The sequence below is a fragment of the Acanthopagrus latus genome, chromosome 13 (genome assembly GCF_904848185.1).
Source record: "Acanthopagrus latus isolate v.2019 chromosome 13, fAcaLat1.1, whole genome shotgun sequence".
NCBI lineage: Eukaryota > Metazoa > Chordata > Actinopteri > Spariformes > Sparidae > Acanthopagrus > Acanthopagrus latus.
In genome coordinates, this window is record NC_051051.1 from 12,263,352 (window position 1) to 12,286,570 (window position 23,219).

At 42.6% G+C, this 23,219-nt stretch overlaps 1 protein-coding gene across 5 annotated transcripts in view; it reads left to right on the forward strand.

The window, feature by feature from the left end:
• Positions 1-23,219, forward strand: part of abr (ABR activator of RhoGEF and GTPase) — a 127,649-nt gene that overhangs the window by 91,282 nt on the left and 13,148 nt on the right. Inside the window, exon 1 of one of the 5 annotated variants that reach the window (XM_037120256.1) lies at positions 19,290-19,795. The exons of the other annotated variants lie outside the window; for them this stretch is intronic. Coding sequence (XP_036976151.1) covers positions 19,610-19,795 — 186 coding nt within the window. The 5' untranslated portion in view covers positions 19,290-19,609. Of the gene's footprint in view, positions 1-19,289; positions 19,796-23,219 lie in introns of those variants that run through there. 5 annotated transcript variants of the gene reach the window in all.

Genomic DNA, 23,219 nt, shown 5'->3' on the forward strand with positions numbered 1-23,219 from the left:
TTACACTGCTCGAGGATCATTTCACTTATGTCCATCTTAAAGAAATGTCCATAAATCTGCTTAGAGATTGTAGGAAAATAAACCCTTCTTACAACTATGTAAGTTGCCTTGAAGTAATAATGTTTTTTTAAGTTTTCCTAAGTATATAAGTAACCCAGTGATAGTAGCTTGTGTATCCATTGGTACACTGCAAACAGGATCTTCTAAAAGTGAATTCAGCATGCTTTTAACTGTGCCAAAGGTGCTCAAGGTGTAGCTCGCAGCTAACATATCGATTCCATGATAAGATTATTCTTCCTGTCTACATCCTCCCATCCCCAGCAAAGTATCCCAAATTACTGCAACTGTGGTTTCAATATTTAAAGAATGATTATGGACCATATCAAAGGAAGGCGAAGAATAATTAGGGGGTGTTGGGGGAGTACTGTTGTCTCAGTTGTGTCTGAGTGTCAGAGACAGTCATTGTCAATCAAGTTTGAAAAACCCCTGTCTCAGAAACATAGATACCAGTGAGCTGATTGGCCTGAAAGTCTAACACGTGTGATATCACAGCCAACACCACATGCTGCACTCATTGTTGTCCCCACAGTGCTGCTTATCTCACTGAGGAACTAAATGTTCTTTGCAGTGTCCTGTTCTGTCGCATCTGATGATCCTATTATGCGTCATGAGTCCCATAACATCTCCAGTAATGCCCCCAGCAAAAGGACAACCACCTCAACCTCTCAACCCTTTCTTCCCCTTCTCTTCCCAACACTTGCACACCTCCCTCTGCACAACGCTGGGGGTTGTTTTTATTGGTATGTATTCCAGGTTGAGCGCAGCCCTCCGTGAGCAGTAATCTGATCGTTTTGAACGGCTTCCCGGAGATGACGGGAGCCAGAAAAGTTGGGCATCGGCCGCGAAATGGAGAAAGGGGCGATGAATCTGTTAATTCCTGGTAGCTCTTAGCAGAGGAGCTGGACTGGGGTGCACGCATTAGCCGACGTTACTATAAAACTACAGGTGCAGAGGGGTTGTAAAGTTTTAGGGCGAGCATCTATCTGCACTCTCATTCCCACTTAAGAGCCAAATCGCTTCCCACTACGTGCAGCATTAGATGCAAAGTTTGACATTTATATGCTACGTGAAGGGTTTATTGGTGAAAGTGCCGTTGTTTGAGCTAATGGCAGGCTGGCCATCTGGAGAATTGGTGGTGAAGCTCGTGAGCCAGTGCAGAAAAGTGCACACCTCAAGTTCTGATCTAATCTCTCAAACATCACGCCAACATCAGGCGGTCATGAGAATCAAATACAGCCTGGTGAGTCCAGTCAGTTATATATACAGTATGTATGATCAGGCGATTTTAATTGTTTTAATTGTTAATTCGAAACCAGTTGGGTGAGGAAGTTGGCAGTGCAATTTTTGGGATTCTTGTATTTTATAGTCATCTTAAATAAAACTGTTTCAGTGGAGCACAGAATTAACACTGATGGGGAACAAAACAGTTTTTTTTCCTTTGCTTTCCATGGAAACTGATGGTAAGATTCCCAAGAGACTGTTTTTTTCTCTGTAATTTCTGTTAAAGAAAGTCTTGCCTCTGGGGCATGCAACGCCATGGTATTTCATCTAGTATTTGTTTTGCACATTGAGCTCAGCGATTTTAATGAGGGTGTGTGAGTGTGTGTGTGAGAGAGAGGGAATGTGTGTGTTCATGCTTCAGTGTGTAGGTATTAATATGAATTAGTGTCTAATATATGGTGCCATCCATTTTGTTTCTGCCGGCTGTCATTTAGGGCTGTGATCTGTCATGTTTCCACCCTACACACCCCCTGCGGCCACACACACATGCACACACACGCACACACAGAGCTGTCACATTAACGGATGAGACTCTGCTGTGTGTGTTCAGCCCCCCTGGAGATAAACCTTGTATACGCACAAATGGGTGCTGGGCTAATGCATTGTAAATGATATCAATAACGTTAGCCTGCTACATTACCCGGTGTTTATTAGCTTGCATCTCCTTTGTCTGGTGAGGTGCTTGTTCCTGCGTTTTTAGCTGGGGTGGGGGTCGTAGATTAATGGAGTGTGTACGTTCATTCAACAACAATGCTCATCTAAGCCCTCATTGCTCTTTCCCCCCTAAACTTGCTTATTCTTTATGTACCCTATCGTTGTGTTTTTTTCTCTCTATGGTTTTTAATGAGACTCGTCCCTCATAGCCTGCCTGTTTTTGAGCATATGGTGCCTTTTTTATTGATGAGTCCCAATTAAGCCGACTTCCTCATCAGACGATCCTTGATCAGTGGAGCTGATAGCAGCTTCTTGATGGATTTTCAGTCTTTCCTTGTCATCTTCCTACAAAGAAGCTCCTCCGTCACAGCCCTCACTTAGACAGCCTTTGTTCCCACTTAAAACATCCACTCTCTGCCACTTGGGATACGCATGCCCTAAATAACTACATGCACTCTCAGATCATGCAAACTTGGAGATACCCGCATTTTTTCTGTTTGTGAGTGGAACAGGAAAAGCCCCCAACCTGCCAAATCTAGTTTATGTGAAGAGTGAAGTCAAAATAGACACATTTGATCAACATTTGTCTGGCCAGGGACCAATCTTTGCCAGTTTTCAGCATGACCAGTGGCTGCTTGGGTGCCTTTCACAACATGTGTCTCCCACCCCCCAAATGGGATGCAAGTCGATCTAAAGAAAAAACGTAATATTTTATGTCATAAAATATGTGCTCTTGCCTCATTTTCAAGTTAGTGTTAGATTCTTTCTGAGTTTTGTGTCATTACATCATCTACAGATGTGCTTTCAAAAAGCCCTTCTCTTCGCTTTTTTAGTTGACGACAGGATGTGTTGTTATCTGTTGCACCTGTTTTTTGGGGGCAAAGTAAAACATTGTGGTCAAGGGGTTTGAACTGCACATTTATGCTGAGGGTGAGGATCTGTTGTCTGAACCAGACCAGGAAATTTAGGAGCTTGTGCTTAGGAGCTTGTGTTACTTACACAGTAAGTGTCTTGGATATACCAGTATAAACTGTGGAGATGCACATAAGAGGGAGCTAAAATTAACCTAGACAATTCAATAACTGGCCATTAAAAGAGTTCAAAATGTGTTGTTTTTATTTGCTATTTGAGAGTCAGTGTTATATTATGCACCTACACTTGAATTTTCCATTAAAGTAAGGTTGCAAAAGTGTTTGCTGTAAATTATAAAATTATAAAATTGTAAAAGGTGACACACTGACACACAAAATCGTAAATTGGAATGGGCCAAGAAAATTGCGATTGGTGCATCTAATAGTAGCAAGAATTGGTGACCCTTGGACTTGTACCTTGAGCTCCATAAGTGCACCCAAAGCAAATTATAGGACAAAGTTGTTAGAACTTGAGACAGCCATGAATGTCTAAAGCAAATTTCATGACAATAGATCCAGTACTTTTTAAGGCATTTACTAAATCCAAAACTGTCCCCTCATTCCACCAACCTCAAGAGAATAGGCATTCAGGGACCTTCGTACTAAACTTTGTGGCCATCCGTTTGATGTTTGTTGAAATATTTCAGCCTGAACAGACCAAAAGACCCACATTGCCTTCCCTAGATCCAAACTGCTTATGCAACGGTATGCATGTAGCTTTTAAAAATGATGAACAGAATCCTACTAAATTCAGAATCTAACCATTTGAGTAAATAAATGCCAGAACTGGTTAAAATCCAAGCTGCTGGACTCGCTACAAGTTGGAGGCGTTGGGCAGCCTTTTGAATCTGCAAAGGATAAAGAGTGAACTGTGAACCGCGTGGGAAGAGCAAAGCAGAAAAGCGTCGCTGTAGCTGTTAGATGACTGGGGACCCGGTGAAAGAATAAAGTGGGAATATAAAAAGGCCATTTAAAGGCCAGAGGAACTGTGTGTGTGACCTCCTTCACATCTCTCTGTCTCTCTTTCCCTCGCCCTCCCATTTATCCCTCAGTGTATTTTTCTCCAAGAGAAAATAACACATTTTTCTCCAACAGACCTCGGAAATGTTGAGGGCAAGATGGCTTTGTAATTGGTCCTCATTATAACGTTACATAATGTTTCAGGGAAGTGTTAAGGATTGACAACAGATGTACGACTTCCTACCATGAACGTGCATATGCGGCACATGTGGAGAGCCCAGTTGGAGAGACACAGAGGAGAAGGAGATGGAGGAGGACAGTAGGAATGAGAGCCCCAGATGGTGGCCAATTATGTGATGCTGAGAGTTAAAGTGAGAACAAAGGATCTCATCACAGCTCGAGAAATGAAATGCTCTCCAGAGAGACGCCGTGAATCTCTCAACACATTTACTACCGCCCTTTTGTCTAGTGGAAGAGTCAGGGTTCAGGAATAATTGGAAACAGTCTGAAGGAGAGGGATCAGCTAATACAAAGAGTGTCATATTTGAACACGGAGGGCTTCAATTCAAGTTCAGATAGAAACCGTGAGAGGTTATGAGAGCCTCTCAGTCCAGCCATAAGAGCTTAAGTTTTACATTTTGACCAATGAAGATCAGCTAACTTGGCTGTTATCAAATAATTCTCAGCATGTCTCTTATTGTTTCAGCTGCTTTGTAGCTTTGGAGCCTGTGTCTGAGGGAACAGTTCAGAGGCTTTGCTGTTACAGAAGCAAAAAGTGGTCATTAATGATGACAAGTTGACTTTTGTTAACACCCCGACATTTCAGTGTCGTTGTCACCCTGCTGTGCTTAAAACAATCAACATCTTATCCAGATTTTAGTTGGGGACTACAGCTAGCAGACTACACCAAGAAAAAAAATATTTCATTCAATATCAAAGACAGATCACTCATTTCTGTGATTAACCCTGTTGCTACTGCTCTCATTACCAACAGTTTTTCTTTCTTTTTATCCTTGGCCTCTCTAAATTAGATTTTTTTCTTTTCTCCTTGGCTCAGGCCAGTCATATGTCATTCTAAATCGCATTTAAACTCCACATTCACACATTCCCTGCCTGCTCTCAAGCTGTGGATTTATAGACAACAGATGACATTGGAGGAAGAGATTCACCTCATCCCTCTCATCACGGTCCCAGTCTGACTTGGTGAGGGGCAAAGCTCATTTCATGCTTTGCTCTGCCTGCCAGCACACTGCGAGGCTCAACCCATTGTTAGTCTGGGGTTCACCTCAGCTGTGGGTCTGTGAAAGCCCCATGTGGTCAACAGAGGAGTGTCCTTATGTTAAAGCCTGCCTGGAGATGTTACCCTTGTTTCTGTTACTAGGGTTTACTTTCTGTTCCATGCTGGTAATTGAATCTTGTTGATATGAAATTCATAGAATACATCTAAAGTAGCATTGTATCATGTAAATTGGGATAACCAGGGCTATTTTTTTGTCACCAAATGCCCCCAAAACAACATTGTTGAACATTTGTTATAGTGATGAAGCCCTCGAGCAGCCGAGTAATTTTGACTCATGTCTGTTGGGAGCAAGAGAGGAAGTCAGATGACCTTCTTACAGAGCTACTAAGGTCGCCAGAGGGAGACGTCAAATGTTGAATGTTGAACCTTAACATAAGAGATTGCTGTTCATTAACTGTTTCCAACCAAAAGTCAACTTTAAACAAGTGCATTGGTTCTTGGTTCTTTCTGTTCTTGGTTCTAGTTGGTTCTGTCCAAAGCTAACAATACCAGACTTCCACCATTTACCACCATCTTTAACTTGTACAAAAAAAAACAACATATAACAACTGGAATATTTCTTTTTAGAGGCAGTGAAGTGTCTATTTCTTTAGCTTGGATTGTGACTTCCTGCCAGCTAAGCTTACCAGCTAGATGCTGGCTGCAACCTTATATTTAATGGACTTATATGAAAGTGGAATCTATTTTCTCGTCTAAAACACTGAATAAATGAAAATCAGTGTATTTCCCATGAATATCAATCTATTCCTTTAAATTAGCATTCCCTTTCTACTCTAAACTTTTTTCATTAGTCCTTGGTTGGCTGCTGGAAAAGCTCTACAGAGACACCACTCAGTGTCGCTCTGCCTTCTTTTCTCTCTTAATCAGATTTCACATCACTGCCAGAACCAAGTCTCTGACCACCAGATGCGACTGTCTTTTTTATCCCCCCAAACCCAGTGAGACCAGAATACTTTCTCCCTCTCCCTATCCCTCTTGTTGTTGTTGGCAGCCTTTCGTCCCATATTAAAGTAAATAGGCCTCAGCAACACACTGTGTCCCAGCGTGGAGAGACCGCTCTGGCTTTCAAGTGGCCAGTCGGGGGACCAGAGCTGTTCTTACAGCAGTAAAATTTGATGGCTATCCATCTGTGGCTGTCGTTCGCTTGGGGCTGCATTCGTTTTGAACTCCGCACCATCCCTGGGAAGCTGGTGATAGGGTATAAAGTTGTAGGGTTTACTCAATGCCCCTTTTGTCAAAATGATCTCCCTTCAGCTGTTTGTTTAGACAAGATGATTGTGCAGGAACTTCAATGCTTTCCATATGGCCATAACTGGGGTCTGAGATTGAGCAAGGATTTGCCCACTGTGGTTCTGCACCTCATTACGCAGACGGCTGATCATCAGTGGGTTCTGTATGAGAGTTTGTTTCTTCTAGGAAGTTTGAGATATTGTGGGGAGGACAGTGGAGCAGTGGTCAGCACCAGGAATACATGGAATTATAATTACTGTCTGTATTATTTTATGCTGAATTGTGGCTTTAAATATCTCATTTATGAGCTAGTTGATTGTTGAATCTCATTCCAAACTTATCAAATAATGACACTTTGGGTTGGCCACCAACCCAAAGTGTCAGTATTCGAAAAGTTTGGAATGTGTCTGAGCAATCAACAATCTTGAAAATTAGACACGTAATGCTAAATATGTTGTAGTATCTCAAATAGACACAATTTTATTATGGTTGGTCTTGGTAGAAATAAAACATAGTAGGAATTCAGTGTTTTTGGTGAAATACTTCCGAAGGACAAATGGATACTTGTGTGGCAGGGTGAGCTCTCTGTTCTCCACACTTCCCTACAACATCCTGTCTACTTTGTAGTGTTTCACTCTAAACGATTTCTCCAGAAGCGCCCATAAGAATCTGGTGGTATAGTGTGTCTGAAGGATAACTGACCTCCTGAGGTTGTAGAATGGAAAACCAGGATAAGCTCCGTAAAGCACCCGTGATCGGAAGAGAACATTTTGTATCAGCAGAAGCGGTTCAGGTCTAATGATGTTTAGACAGAGTGAGGTGGCCTTCCCTAAAAGAAAAACAGCAAATGGTTTGACCATCATGCTCATATGAGGTTTAGATATTATCTGTCAGTATTTTCCAGTCCTGTTTCCATTCTATTATTCATTGACATCCCTGTTGAAAATTCCTATGATTTTTGAAAGATGAGCCTCACCCCTGCTGTCAGCCAAGTACTGTGAGTGTGTATGTGCGACTGTGTATTCATTCCAAGTGTGCTGCTTGTCCTTGAGCCCTTTGGTGAAGCACCTACATATCTGTGTGTATGCCTCAGTAAGCTGTCAGATCTGTCTTTATACTGTACACTCTGCTTGGCCCCTAATGCCTCAGTCGCTCTCACACTCAAGAGGGTACACTTTTCTCAATAAAGGAAGACATAATAAAAGGACATTTGGACAAATATGAAAGTTCATTAAGATAGTTAATTTCACAAGTCCTTGGTTGATACCTAGTGCTTAGCTTGTATTGCCTCCGAGATGAAACAGTAGCTGATTGTTAATCAGTAGCTAGAGGTAGTGCAGCTGTTATTTCTGGTTTCCTGCGTGCAGATTTTGCATGTTAGAGTGTTGCAGCGGCATCTGCTCGGTGATCTAGCTTTGTTCATGTATGAGTCAAGAGAGAAAGCCCCCAGCCACAAACACACATGATGAATTTGCCTGCTAGACAGAGAAAAAAAAATGAGTGGACATGAAAACTGCTGTCTGAGGGAAATGCTTATTAATAGTATTGTTCCCAGGCTTGTAGGAAGATTTAAATAGTCCTTTTAGCCTGTAACCTTATCTAGACTGTGATCTTGGACCCAATGTAAGCATGAGCTGATGTACAGTGGCAGAGATGTGATTTATGGCATCCAGATTTATATCTAAACATAGTGGTAAAGTGGACCAGAAGCAAATAAAGAACAACGTTCAGTCAGTGCATGAGAGCTACTGTTGAATAACAGTAAGATTTATGAGGTTTAATTTATGTTGCAGCGGTGGAACCAGCTGCATGTCAAAGTGTCCTTGGGCAAGATACTGAACCCCAAATTGCTTCCAGGGGCAGGTCCATGAGTTTGTAAGAAAAATATTGTGGGGAGCTTTGGTTAGGAAGTGCTTCATCAGTCATGATTAGCAGGTCAGCACCTTGCATGGAAGCCTCTGCCATCAGTATGTGACTATGCTTGTGAACGCTTTAATCTGACGCGTTGTTAAGGTCTTTGATTGGTAGATTGACTTGAAGGCACAATATAAATGCAAGTTAATTTAATGTTCATCATTAAGTTGTGTTAGTTTTTTATTAGCTCACTGGTTTGCTAAAAGCAATTCATTTTGAATGATTCCTGGTTAATACGTGGCTCAACAGGTTAAAAAGCACTCAAACATATGAATCCTTTCTAATAAGGTGTTCGGGTCAGTAGTTTCAGGTCATGATTCAAACAGACATGCTGTCGTGTTTCCCTCTCTTCACATTTCATTTGCTGACCTTTCCATATTCCTTCCACTCCACTTATCAGAGTGTTACAAGGCCTCTCCATGTTTAATGTAAATGCACAAGAAACTGGGCAGTTGGGTTGAGTAATACTGAGATGACCTCTCAACTCATGTACAGAATCTACGCTCCACAAACTCCCAGCTACTTTCAATGGATCAAGTTTTCATATCTCCGGTTATTGCTGCGGCTTTCGAGTAGGTTGTTGAGTCTATGACTTCCCATGACATTATGCTGTTCATACGGCAGGACCATGAGCGGTGCCAGGCATTTGATCCTGCTTTATGACTTCCTGTCCCAGGGCGAGGGAGGAGAACTGCCCATTTCCTGTTCGGACTGTGCAGGCTACATGAACTCTGAGCTCGCTTGTGGACTAATGGTACAGACCCTTATCTAATGTGTTTTTTATTTTTTATCAGTAAACACCGGAAACCCCTCCTGCTCTTGAGATTCCAGTACTAAGATTTTATTAAATTAGGTTTTGTGTTATTAATGCCTGCAGAAATGCAGTCGTGCTTTACAAATATGCATCCAGACTGGCAGATGGACATCCTGACAGGTGTTTGTATTCACTGATGCAACAAAACATTCCACACTTTTCAGATATACATATACTGTAGTGAGTGAAAATAATGTAAGCATATACCAGTAATGGTTCTAAGGTGGTTTCTACATGTTGCTTTTTCCAGCCATAAAAACAAAGCTTTTCTTATTGGATTCTCAAATTTCTGACTTTGGACCTCAGTGTTGGGCTCCTTTGACATGACAAATTAGGCTAATGATGATGATGCAATTGTTTTCCAAGGAGGAAACGTTTCCAAAGTCCCTCCAGAGTCCTCACAAGGATGTTTTGAACTTGTCAGCTGTGTAAAAGATGAGGTCATTGCCAGTGCTGTTATAGAGCGTTTATGGCCTCACCAAAGCCAGTTCTGATGGCTCATAGTATTCCAACTTGATTTTTTGCCACTGTCCCACGTTTAAGGAATAGTTCACCAAAAATGGAAACTCTTATCATCATCTACTTAACCCCATGCTGCTGGAAAGTCAGGTGAAGTTCTGTAGGCAACAAAACGTTTCTGGAGCTCCAAATCAAAAACCAGTGTTGTGGCGTTCTCCTTAACAACTGAAGTGACTGGGCACTTGTCAACCAAGTATCAACCAAGTATTGCATCTGTAGCCTTTTAGTTAATTAAAGCTCTTGCCAATGAATAAAAGCCAGTCCGAGGTTTACTGATGTACTCATTCTCCTTCTTTCCCTGTTTGCCCTTCTCCTTCAACCTCCTCTTTGGTCTCTTCACCTCTAACATGATACCGAAACTTAGAATACCAAGCTAGCCTCTTCTTCTAGCTGGCTGAAGACCCATAGTTCATACTCTGTGATGTGGTGCTGTAAAGTGTTATGCACTTCCCTCTCAACCAAAGTTTCACAGTGCCAGAACAGGCGACGGGGGGCATGGAGTGGGTATGACAAAGGTACCACTCTCCCTATTACAACTCAGCATACCATTAACACTTTGTTGAAGCTGTATTTTAAGTTAAAATAGTTATGTAATGTTGCTTTAAACATTGTTGCTTTTATTGTACAAAAACACAACACCCAGTGAGGCATAACGATCAAGCAATTTGTGTACTTATTTGTATTTGCTTATGTTGTTACATAAAACTTGAATAAAGTAGCCTTTTAAATACTCCACAATGACTTGACCAAATGTACCATTCTTAACAACCTTGGAGAACAACACCGATCTCTGCAGCTCTTTGTGTTTCTCAGATGATGAGTGCTCTCTGAGCATCACTTCGCTTGAAGCAGCCTGTTGCATAACCAGCGTGTCGTGCTGAATTCATCTTAGAGATTTATTTTCTTTTTTAAAAGTCCCTGGCAGAGTCATAACATGTGTTGCTCCGGCGGGGGTGCCAGCTCGAGTGTGTACCTGTTCCCTCTGCCGGTCCTGCTTTCAAAGAGCTGAGTGGGTGTTCATGAGGGAGGGCGCCTCAAAAGTCTATTTCACAGAGTCACAAATAGTTTTAATTATGTAATGTGCGTTGTATAATAGCCGAGAGAGATATGTGTACTGTATGCGTGTGTTGCAGGAGCTGCAGAGGAATTGTTTGGGTTGATTGCAATTCCACATACATGTGTCTTCTTCTGTCCCTCCAGTACAACCTGATGATGTTTCACTCAGCCACTGTGAAGGAGGCCAATCAGCTCTGGTTGGAGAGAAGTCATAGTGAACCAGCCTCACTAATCTCGCCACTGGCTGCTTGGTATCGATCATAAGTGTAAAACTCTAGTTGAGTTGTTTAATCTATCTTCTTTATCTGTAATTTGGAAAGCACAAAGATCAATGATCAAAGAGGTTCTTCAGAGCTTGAGGTGATTCGCTGTGCTGCCCCGCTGACACTACTGTGACACAGATTTGTCATCATAAGAACAGCAGTCATCGATGTGCTTGTTAGGAGCAAGGCGCGGTCACACTGACTGAATGAATGACTGATTTTCCACTTAGAAGTTGATGACTTCTTCACCTGCTGATGAGATTTTTACCTGACACTTCAATGGTCTCAAAACTTCTTATTGGTGAAAGAAAAGGGAGGCTGCAAGGGTGTTGATGCAGCAGGGAATTAGCAAACAGACAAGATGACATAAAAAAATAGATTTGATGATGATGGGGATTTCATGCCCATCATAAAGATGTAAAGGGATATACACCACATTGTCCTCATTTTGTGCTGATGATAATTTCAAGAAATTGTGAGCCGTAGTTGTGCATTATCTTAGGGAGCTACAATGATATACTGCAACTATTTTAATCATTGTTTAATTAAGCCCAATTTCACCAGCTTCTGTGAATATTTTGCTGGTTTCTTCACTCCTCTATGACTTTAAACTGATTATCTTTCGGCTTTGGACAAAGCAGGACATTTGAGGAGACTATCTTGGGCTTTGGAAAGCAGCGCTGATAGACATTTTTCACAGTATTTTGACATATTATAGACTAAACAATTAATGGAATATTTGAGAAAGAAAACAACATCAGTCACCGTGAAAATAATTGTTAGGTGTAGCCCCTGTTATTTTGTTTTCATGATTGAGCCGGTTAAAGGATTAGTACGACATTTGGGAAATACACTTATTCGTTATTTAGAGAAGGAAATTCTAAAATGAAGGACCACTGCACTAAAACAGTAAAAGTTGTTTTTGTGGTTGTGGACTTGGTTGGAACTGAACTGTGTTAAGATTGTGGAGAAAACCAAATGGATTGTTTACTGGCAAGTCTGGGCAGGTCTTTCCAGGGCCGGGTATTGTTTCTCAGTGCTGTTTTTTGCTATCTGATATTTGCTTTGTTTTCTATGGTTTGACGAAGCTAACTTAGTTTCTATATAATGATATCTGAATAATATTTTTTTTTTATAGCGCAACATTTATCATGTAAAAGAAAAATATCCCACTGTCCGTTAATATTCAGTCAATATTGTGCAACCCTGAGATCTTTTTCCTATCACCTCCAGTTGCATAACTCCACCTCGTGTCGTTCGTGATCATCTCGCCACCTCCTCCTCCTCCCCGTTCGTGTAAACTTCCAGGTGGCTGTGTCTAGTCAGCTGTGGGTTTACACCTCGGACTGAATAATTCAAGCGGGTCAGCAGCATCGGCGTCCTGTGAGGTTGCACTCTCTTCATCGCCGGAACTGGGTCACGCTGCTGGGATGTAACGCAGTCTTGTCCCAGTCAGGCAGCGGGCACAACACGAAGATCACAACTTGAGAGTAATGGGTTCACATCCGCATAGCACTTAAGGGGCAGGATGGCTTGCGTGAAGAAATCACAGTCAGCTCGAGTCTACATCCCAAACTGTCGCTGAAACAGAGAACAATGCGTCACCCCCCCTTAAGACTTACTTCTCAGCTTTGCCCTATTTACAACCATTAAACTGATGCTATCTATGTTGCGACTGGAAATCTGGAATGCATCATGCGAGCGCTCTATTCAGAGAAACCTGGACACAGCGATGATGGTTAAACCTGCTGTGGAAAGATTCCTTATCAGCATCTCCTCTCCTCCTTGCAGCTAAGGAAAAAAGTGGATCCAGACACTCAAGATTATACGGTTGCTCATTTCTATGCTCCTTCATCGGCAATGAAGTCTCTTCGCTCACAAAATCCCTAAAAGTTATTTTGCACAACCACTTGGGGTTTCAGAAATGCAAATTTGTCTTGTGGAGCATGAATTTTATTTTGAGTCAGTTTATTTAAAGCAAACTCAAGCTTTAGCTCGGCTCAGATTGAACGCTGTAATGTTTGGCAGGACTGGGTGGATCAGCTGTAATTAAAGCGAGTTCACTGTGTTGTTTAGCCGTAATTATCTCCACGAAGGAGGTTCTGTTGTTTGCCCAAAAAGATCAGTTGTTTGGCGAACAAACACACCCTGAGACGAGGAACGACACATTTGTATTCTGTTGGTGTTGGCTGTGTCGCCCATCTCTGTTGGAACACCCCGGACTGACTTAAACAGTACTCAAATCATAATGAAGAATAGTGGCAGTAGAAATTCAAATAAATTAACGCAACAATTAGCAATAACGACAAAACATCTTGAAGTACAGTGATCTTAAGATGGGGAAAAATGTGGAGAACAGTGTGTGTACAAAGTGTGACCTCATTGTTTGAATGGAGGTTTGTCAAGCAGAACCTGCAGCGTTACTACTTCACCATTTGCTCTTGCATCACCCTGCTTCCCAACCTCTTTTTAGGCTTTGTGTCCTCTTGCTCAGTTTATCTGTCTGTCCCTCATGGCTGCGACTACCGATTATTTTCTTAGTCATTTAATCTGTCGATAATTTTTTTAGTTTATCATCTAGTTTATTGTTTATAAAATATCTGAAAATGGTGAAAGATGCTGATGCAGTGTTTCCCAGAGCTCAAGAGGATGTCCTCAAATGTCTTGTTGTCCAGAACCCTACAATATTCAAACCAGAATATATTCAAATTTAAGAAATTGGAATCAAAGAATTTTGAACTTTGTTTTTAAAAAAGAAGAATAAACTGCAGATTTGTTGCCAGATTTACCGTCAAATAAATGCAAAGGCTTAAAAATGCTGAGTCTATTCATATCTTTTCAAATCCTGAATGCTTTTCCACCCTCTCTCTGTCTCTGAGAGTACACACCCACACACACACACACACACACACCCACACACACACACATACACACGCTCCTCATCTCAACCACACCCAACAACCCACAACAGACTCGAGCTACATGCTAATGAAACCTTCTCCTGGCTCCTTCCCCTCTCTTCCCTTTCAGCTCTCCATCACCACTTTTGTTCCAAAGTGCTTAATAAGTGATGGAGCGGTTAATCTGGGGAAGATGCCCCCCCAACGGCTCACATGAAAGAGAAGCAGGAATAAGCTGCAGAGCACCCTAAGGCTGTGATTTCCCACCCTGCCAACCCCCCTCCTGCTTCTGCACTCCCGTTTTAGTACTCCCACTGTACCCTGAAGGACCCTACCTCGAAAGCCCCCCTTACACACACACACACACACACACACACACACACACACACACACACACACACACACACACACACACACCCCTCCATTTTGGCTCTATTTTCCTCCCTTCTGCCTAGACTCCAGTGAAGGCAGCTGGAAGATCAAAGTGGTAGAGTGGGTCATCCCCTAAACATACTTATAGAGACTGTTCAAATTAAATCTGATTGATTTATCCGCTCACAACAAGGCTCGCAGCTATCGATGTCACCCTGCCCTTCGTGTCAGCCAATGGTGGCCCTCAGAGAGACAGACATGATGGAAACGCAGCAATTTGTCATTTTTGATGAGTAAGTCAAATAAGCCCGAGGACACGTCTCCGCCTTTCTTCTTGATTTCATTATTTTTCGATACCCAAGTCCCAAATGATCACCTTTCTTCCCCCATTAGCTGCTTCACAGGGATTTACAGTAAAGTCAAGAATATAAATGTACACACGTACACAGAATTGTGTAGCGTAAGTTGAGGCTGCAGCTCAAAACCTAGGTAGGTTGTAAAAGAAACAATGGCAGTCCGAACAGACGTAGTGTTTGTTGGAGTCCAAATGTCCCTTTATAAGATAAAAAAGAAAAATGCTGAAAGACTGGATGAGCCCCTTTTTAAAATGCGTTTTTTTTGTTTTTTTTAAAAATGTGTTTCTCTGAGGGTGTTGTGCGATCCTAGAGACTGAGTTATGACCTTGAACTTTCCCCCAAATTACAAAATATTCCTTTAATAATGTAGTATTCGAGCCATCCATACATTTTGTGCAGGTCAGCAGGACAGGACATGCAAGCACAGAACGACCCCAGCTAGGGGGTCTTGTTGCTGTCGGGGGAGCCGCTGCCAAGCTTCCTATTCAGAAATCTGAAGTTTTAGTTCATAAGCTCTTGTTAAAGTCCAATACTTCAGCTGTTACTCAGGATGGTAATTTAATAATCTTATGAAAAGACATCATTGTGGACTGCTTAGCATCATACTCACACACATGGTTTGTTTCATACTAAGACAGAGAACAGTGAGGGTCAAGTACAAAACATTCACAAGCAGATGTCTTCAGCAGCTGTACAACGTTCTCACTCTTATTACACACAAACGCGCCGAAACACCAGTCGTGCTGCAGTGTCAGGATCATCCCATGTGCATTAGCAAGGCATGGATTCGGAGCTGCTCCATATTCATGTTGGCGCGTCGTAGCCGTTAAATTGATCATTCATCCCCAGCTCTTAAGGGTCTCTGTGATTGGCAGAGCCGTGCTGAAGCCTGCAGAGCAGAGGCCGGAGAATCGCAGAATCAACAGAATCATGGTTGCTTGTCAGGGAGCGGCCACAATCCCAAATGGGGTTTGGAGTGGAAACCAGGAACTAGTTCAACTCTCCCTTCCCCTTCCCCCTCATGTCTGGTCGTATGGAGCTGCTTTACGAGGGGCTGTGCCACCCAGCACATGTATAATTAAGAGCCAGGACTGGTCCTGATGTCACAGCATAGGCACTCAGGGCTGAACCATCTGCTGTCTCACCTTTTTATGGTGTGGCCATATGGTTTTATCTTCGTCTTGACATGAAAATCAACTTTGTTATTATAACCAGCAATAGTGATTACACTCCTTGAAACATTTTACAATTGCCCTTTAGAAATCTGGGGTCGGCCTCGGGGCACACATTTTCGAGCAAAAAAGAGAGCCGTTTGTGAAAATAGAAGGAAAAATTAAAAGATGAGTCGAATAGTTGGTATGACCCATAGTGTTAAAGATCACAAGAGAACAGGATTCACACAGAGCATAATGAATAACACATTTAATATATACATGAAGGAAAAGTACAAGCAGCCACACCATGTTCTTTGCAGCCAAACCTGGCAACCCGAACACATCTCAAGGATTACCGCCTTTACTAATTACTCCTTTTTCCTTTCCTTTCATCTGGTCTTCCATTCCCACAAGAACTCTTAATCTTATCTCCCCATTGGACTCCCTCCTCCTCCCCAGCTTGCGTCTTTTCTCATTTTATCATTCCCGTGTCTCCCCAGCTCAAGGCCCCACGCAGTTCATCCTCTCATACGGTTAATTTATCTCTGCAGTACATTTTTATCTTTTGGGTAAATAAGGGCCCATTATTTTGCTCTTCCTACTCACAGCAAAACCATCCAACCAACTTAAGCAGGGAGCTGAAATAGTTTGCCTCCAACAAGACTCAGACAAATGTCATCCTGGCTCACCGCTATCCTCTTATATTTTTTTGCATCTAAATGTCACGTACGGAGTAAATTTAGGTTTTGGGGAGCCGTGGCGGTCTGGATTGGAGTTAGCACGAGCCACAGTATTCTGGGTTATAATGTCTGGATGTATAGTATGTAGACGCGTTTTCAACACCATAAATAGTGCATGAGTTTACGCTAGACGGAGTGAAGCGCTGGATGGATAAATGCACAGTATGCGTTCGTGTTCATGCGAGCATGTGTGTTCACTCCATGATTTTTCTGATGTGATGCGTAGTGAAATGATGGACTCAAGTTGACCCAGTAGTAAAGACGCCGGAAAGCTGTCGCTGTACACTTACATGCTAGTTTCCTTGGTGAGCTTTCATGTTGTGAGATTGGACTGCTGTCTTGACTTTCAGGATTTCTTGACAGTTAAAAGACAAGCCAGCAGCCCAAAAATAGGGATGCACCATATTGGATTTTTAGCTATTCTGCAGATATGCCTATATTTTCCTAATAAGTTTGGTAAATGCAGATATGTCAACAATCCTCTTATCTTGATGGAAAGGTCAAAAGTATATATTTATTAAGCAAAATAAGGAAACTACTTAGTCATCAGTTCGTGTCCCATGCATCATTAAAGCATCATCTAATTGGGCTGTTACTTCATGTTCACTTCGGGACGATCCTGAGATTAGATTTTAAGGCAGTGCCACTTTTATCATTGATCCAAAAATTGATCCATTGCACAAAACATTGCATACATGCGCAGAAAGCCTGCGCTCCAAACTGTAGGTGAGGGGTGTGAAAGACTTGGCCATTAACGAGGCACAGGGGAGCTGAAATGAAAGGTATGCATTATGTAAAATGTAGCATCCAGTGTTTTTCAAACTATTCACATACTAAAACGTAAAATTCAGGATATCTCAGCTTCTGCTGCTTCAATTTTGACCATTTTTACCTCCCCCAGGGAGGAGTTTTCACTTGTATCCAGGGGTCTTGGCAGAGGTATGCACTCTACTGTATGTCATTCTAGTTTTTTTAGTTTATGTCTCTTTTGAGTCCCCCAACTATCTGTAACTTCAATACTAGATTGCTTAAATATCCCTTTAGCACTGTGGCTTTCATCTGTCCATTGTCAAGCTTCCAATTTTGAGATGTCTGATTTAGACAATTCCTTTTTTAGCTTATGTTGATCTCTTTGATGTATGATGTGGGAGCAGATCTTTCTTGCAACAAAATATCTTAAACACTGACATATTGTAACCGTTAACATATACACAGTAGAATTACACCCGTCTGTATCTGTGTTCTCCTTCTGTCTCGCCCCCAAAATATCTCCCATCTCCCCTGTGGGTTTTCTTTCTCTCATTTCCAAAACATGGTTTTCCCAGACATTTTTTCCAAGATGTGACGCATGGAGTGTGTACGTCTCGTAGTTAAAAATACTCTGTGGCGAGGGTTGGCTGAGGTCTCCTCCATGCTAACCCTCCATCCGCCCCCTCTTGCTGCATTGTCGGCCACATAGTCAGACATGTAGACTCGCCCTGTCCTATCTGTTCCCTGTTTTATCTTCGCCGCAGAACACACACTCACCCACATGTTTTTACACCATGGTATCAGAGTGTCTAGTGCTATCTGAGACGCCTGGTGATGACATGATGACTGTGTTTAGTTTAAGGTGTGTTTAGAGCCTACATGAATGTCAAGTTAACCCCTGAATTCATTCTCTTACACTTTTTCTGCTAGTCACTGTTTTTTTAGAGCGAATATGGAACAACCATCATCTGCGATATAGATAACATACAACTTCATTGACTTTAGTTTATTTCGGAGCGCATTTTTCTGCTACTCACTTTCCATCCTCGTCAACACAGCTTCCTCCCACCGTATCAGTAGATCAAAGACATTGTGTAACATCCTCCTTTGCTTTCTGTATCTCCATCTCTTTCTGAATCACTTTACAACCAGCAGGCAGCAGCCTACCTACCAGTCCACTCCAACTCTAAATCACAACCACCATTCAGCTGAGGAGACAGTCTGAGGCTCGACACTTTAAAATGCACCCCCGTGTCTGTAACCTTTCCCCAGCAGAATATTTCTCCCCTCTAATTCAAATTGGATGGGATGCACGGCGGATAGAGATGGGGTTTGACAGACATACACGCCACTCCCCTGCCCCTATCGATCCATTATACAGCGGAATACGCCTTTTAAGAGCAGCCAGCTCTGGCTGTCCTGTTGAATAAAGATGGTGATTCGCTCAGCCTGTCTCCCAGGGTGCACGAGTGTGCGTGCATGTGGAAACTAGGGACGTGTAAGAAGGTAGCGAGGCAATATAACTGGCAGGCAGAAGAAGAGGAGAAGGCAAAATTGTGACTCGTGTCATATTTTAGAGGCTATTAAGATTTCAGCTGAGATGAAGTATTTTTCACAATTTTAGACATGTTATCCTCAAACACTTTGCTTTTTTTATGTGGCCAGAGAAAGAGAAAGTATTTCATCCTCTCCTCATTATCATTACATTCCTCTCTTTAGTCACATCCCGAGTGTGCTGACCAGCTCTGGGAAAGGTTGACAAGGGGTCAGAGCACTAAACAAAACACTGTTTAGTCGTCCCTCCATCCCTCTGTCCCTCCCTCTTCCACACTCCTTCCTCATTGACTGTTTATTGCTCCCTCCCTCCTCTCTATGGAGGTGTGTCCATCAACATCTGGAGAAGCAGGGCCGCTCAGTGACAACAGGAGCTCATTCACTTCCCCCAGTTTCCCTCCCCCTTCTCTCTATCGCTCGCTCTCTCTCTCTCTCTCTCTCTTGCTCTCTCTCTCTATCTCTGTCGCACACTCTCTCTCTCTGCCTCGCTCTAGCGCTCTGTATCTGTGTTTGCCGTGGTGGAAGTCAGATTGCACAGTGAGGAGATGTTGGCAGCTGACTGTGGAATGAGCTCACGAAGAGAACGTGGAATTATTATCAGGCTTATCAAGGAGACAATGGCAGCATCTCGTTCTCCTGCCTTTAATCATCACTCTCTCCTTTTTTTGAGTATCTGAGTGAGTGAGTATCAGCTGTTGGAGTTTTTCCCCTTTTTTTTTGCGGCTCTCGTGCACCTGGTCCAGTGATCTGTGAGAGGTTACGCGGGGCTTCATCCTCCCTCCCCTTCCTCGTTGTTGAAGGGGCACTTGCGGGCTTTTGGGATGACGGAAATCATGGTGTCGGATGTAAACTTGAACTCGGTGTGCGAGCGCCTGGAGCAGCACTGCTGCGTGGACCAGAACCAGCACAATCTGTCCAGCCAGCCACAGACCCCTGTGCTCAAGAGGCACACCAACACCGGGGCCAAGCTATGGGGCCGCGTCCGCAGCAAGCTGCTCAGACAAAAGGTCTCTAGCTGACATATGCACACACACACACACACACACACACACACACGTCACATACACACGCAAGCTGTTTCCTCTCTTTTATCATTTGTGCTCTTCTATTTATTGCTGTCACTTCCATCTGTTTGTTCTGCCTTTCTTTTATGCTCAGTGTTCCTCTCCATGTGCGTGCACTCTGTCTCTCCCCGGGTGTCTTTCTTTTAGCGCACAGTTGACCATTGTTCTTATCTGATGGGTCTATTGACTGCAGCAGAAACACTGATGTAGTGCTAGATAAAAAAAAAAAAAAGGTGGCTAAAAGTGTGACCTCATATGGCACCAGCCACAGAAAACTCAGAAGTTATGATCATGTGAGAAGCCTAGATGTATGCTTTTTTTTCTTACTTAAATGTAATCTCATTCTTAAATGCCTGACTTCTGTTTGACATTAATATGAAATATTTGTTACTATGCCTTATGTCAGCTTTTAAAAGTGCTTAGTGTACCAAAAGCAAGCTTTTCCTGATGTTTAAATTTTGATAAATGGCACAGATGCTAGATGGACCTATTATCTACCTGGACCAGGAAAGGTGAAGTAACCAAACAGAAAACACAGTTTTTTATTAATGAGACAGATCTCTCTAACATGATTTACAGTTTCCTCCCTATTTTCTCTTACCTATCATTTTTCAACCCCTCTTCCTCCATGAAGCTGTTAAACCTCATTTAAAGCTCTGGACGATGCCTTCATGGTGTGTCCAAGTAAACGGTGCTGCCTGATATTCCAGCATCAGATGAGCTCCCTCTGCTGGTCATTTGAAATACTGTCCTCCTCTGGCTGAGCTGATCTGGTGCCCCTTTGGCATTTCAAGCACAGAATCCACTAATTAACTGTCACATTATCCCAAGTGGCCTCTGAAACATGCGTTTAGCATACTTGCGCTATGTTTTTTTCAATACAATTAAAATCACAAGGTTCAAGTTTTGATTGAACTCTGACATTTTTATCATTATGTGACCAATTATCAACAGTTTTGCCACAATGCTTTTGTTCCTTGTACCAGTGGTGTTTCATTATATTAAATGAACGTTGAAGAGCATTTTATTGCTTAAGAAGGTTAACAGTGTGAACAAATGATGCTTAAAATAACATGTTATTACTTTCTAAATCAATTAAATTAAAATGTACCATCGCCGCTAGTGTTGCTATAGAATTGAGGCTGGTTCAGAAAAGGCAGTTGTTGTCATTTGTTTTAAACCTTCAGGTTGGACTGAATGACCTTTGTATTGAGGAGTCAGTTACCCAAATCTGGAAACACACACACACGTCTGGTATGCCATAGTTTAAAAGTAGTGTCTGGATTGTGACTCATACATGGGAGCAGAAAAAATGGCTCCTTCATTTTTTTCCTCCAGATGCTTTTTGTAAGTGAAAGACAGAGAAGATACACGTGAGCCTGTTCTGTTTCTATGCATAGCTCTGCACAGGCAGCTGAAACGGTGACTAATATTTTGATTGTTTTATTTTTTTCACAGTGTGTTTACACATGTTTATTCAGCAGTTCTCCTAGTCTTCATCATGAGTGCATCGCCAGCGCTTTGAGCTGTAATTTGTGTGCATAACAAACAGGTTCGGCACAAAGAATCCAAGTCGAGAGTCGGCCTGACCTTTGCTTGAGTGCGTTCCATTATTCAGAAGAGAGGCCTGAGGAAGGCTGACCACTGGTTGTACTGAGCGGGATGAAACGGGGATTACATACTAAGCTCGGACTTAACTGCCCTGACCTGAAGGTCCTGTATTGATCCATTCCTCTCCTCTCTGGCACACGTCTTAAAGTCTTACATTGTGATTAAAGAGGCTTCTGTATTTCGTTACTGTCCACATTTATCAGTTTTGCAGTTAGTTTCACGTGATACTGCCCTGAAAAAGCTCTCAGAAATCCCCGTTCTGTGAACTGTTCTGTGAAGTCCCATTCATCCCGTCAGTCACTTTGAATGAGGCTTTGAACGGCAGGTTTTTACGAGTAAACTGTTTCACTTTTTCTGTGCTCTGTTGCCTTTTGATCCTATCGGCTCTTGTACAATCCTCCCTTTCTTCTCCCACCGCCGTCCTGCATTTCTGCCTCAGCATGGTGGTGAACTCATTATTATGGGGGATGAGAGGCGATAACATTAAGTCACCCGCCACCATCATCTGAAAGTGGAACATTACTGGCTGCCCGAGGGTCTTTAAGGCAATCTGAAAATTGTGCAGATCTGCAGAAGTCTGAAAAACATGTCTTGTTTTTGTGTTAAGACAGAATGAGGTTAATACTGAAGATTATTTTCATTATTGATTATTCTGCCAGTTTTTTCCCGATTAATCGTTAAGTCTATAAAATGTCTAGAAATTGTGATAAATGTTTGTCACAGTTCAACGTCTACTTCGAAAATGTCTTGAAATATAAAATGTAACTTTCTGAAGACATGCAAGACACATTCAATGAGGAAGGGCAACTACAAGTTTCCTCTTGAAGGGGGCAGGGAAAGCAGACTTCAGGGTATATTGCTGTGCGTGTTTGTAGCATTACATGGTGTTAGAAGGAATGTGGATATTAGAGGATACGTGAGGGTATGGAAGCACACTGGGGGAATCGTCCTCCTTCAGCCTAAAGCGCCACCTAATTAAGACGCGGTGTGATGAGATGGGAGGCTGGCTGAGAACACTAATTGGACTAGAACCAGATATAATGTATGGTTTGTGTTCCAGCACAAGAACAAATGATGATTACTCGGTTGTTAGTCTTGGTTCTCGGCTGTGTGTTTAACATCGCGTTCTTTTGGCTGATGACCTGTTTGCTGGGCAGGTTGGGTTTTACTTTCTTTGTCAGCTTAGTGGTGAGAACAATGGAGCTGTCGTGCCGGCTTAGCCGCGGAACGGAATCAGATCCAACCATTATCCTTCGTCCCGCTCATCCCACCTCGCGCCCCCACTGCATTTTAGCCCACATACGAAATGATGCTCTCCCATTTGAGTATGTTGATTAGTGCAGATGAGATGTCAGGGTTTCATCCCTCCTGCGTGCCTAAAATGCCAGCCAGTCCCTTAATGGACTTTTATATAGGCCACATAAATCACCGGCTGTCCCCACCGGAGGGCATAGCCCTTTATTGGCCCCAATCCATCCCCCCCGTGCACAGGATCTGTGATTGGTTAATGAGCTCCAGGAGGGGAGGCAGGTCAGTAAAGCATTCTCAGGTTGATACCCACAGTGAACCCCTCTGGGAGGAGTCTAGCCCCATCACTTCTGGCCATATGCAGGTTGGCTTTAATCTCAGCAGGGTGACAACAAGGCATTAATCATGTGATTAGGTGGTGCAAGTGAGTAGACGTCGGCCTGTAGTATGTTCATCACACGCTTTAACACAGGTACGGGCTTGGTACAGTTGTGACAGTAGTCGCTGC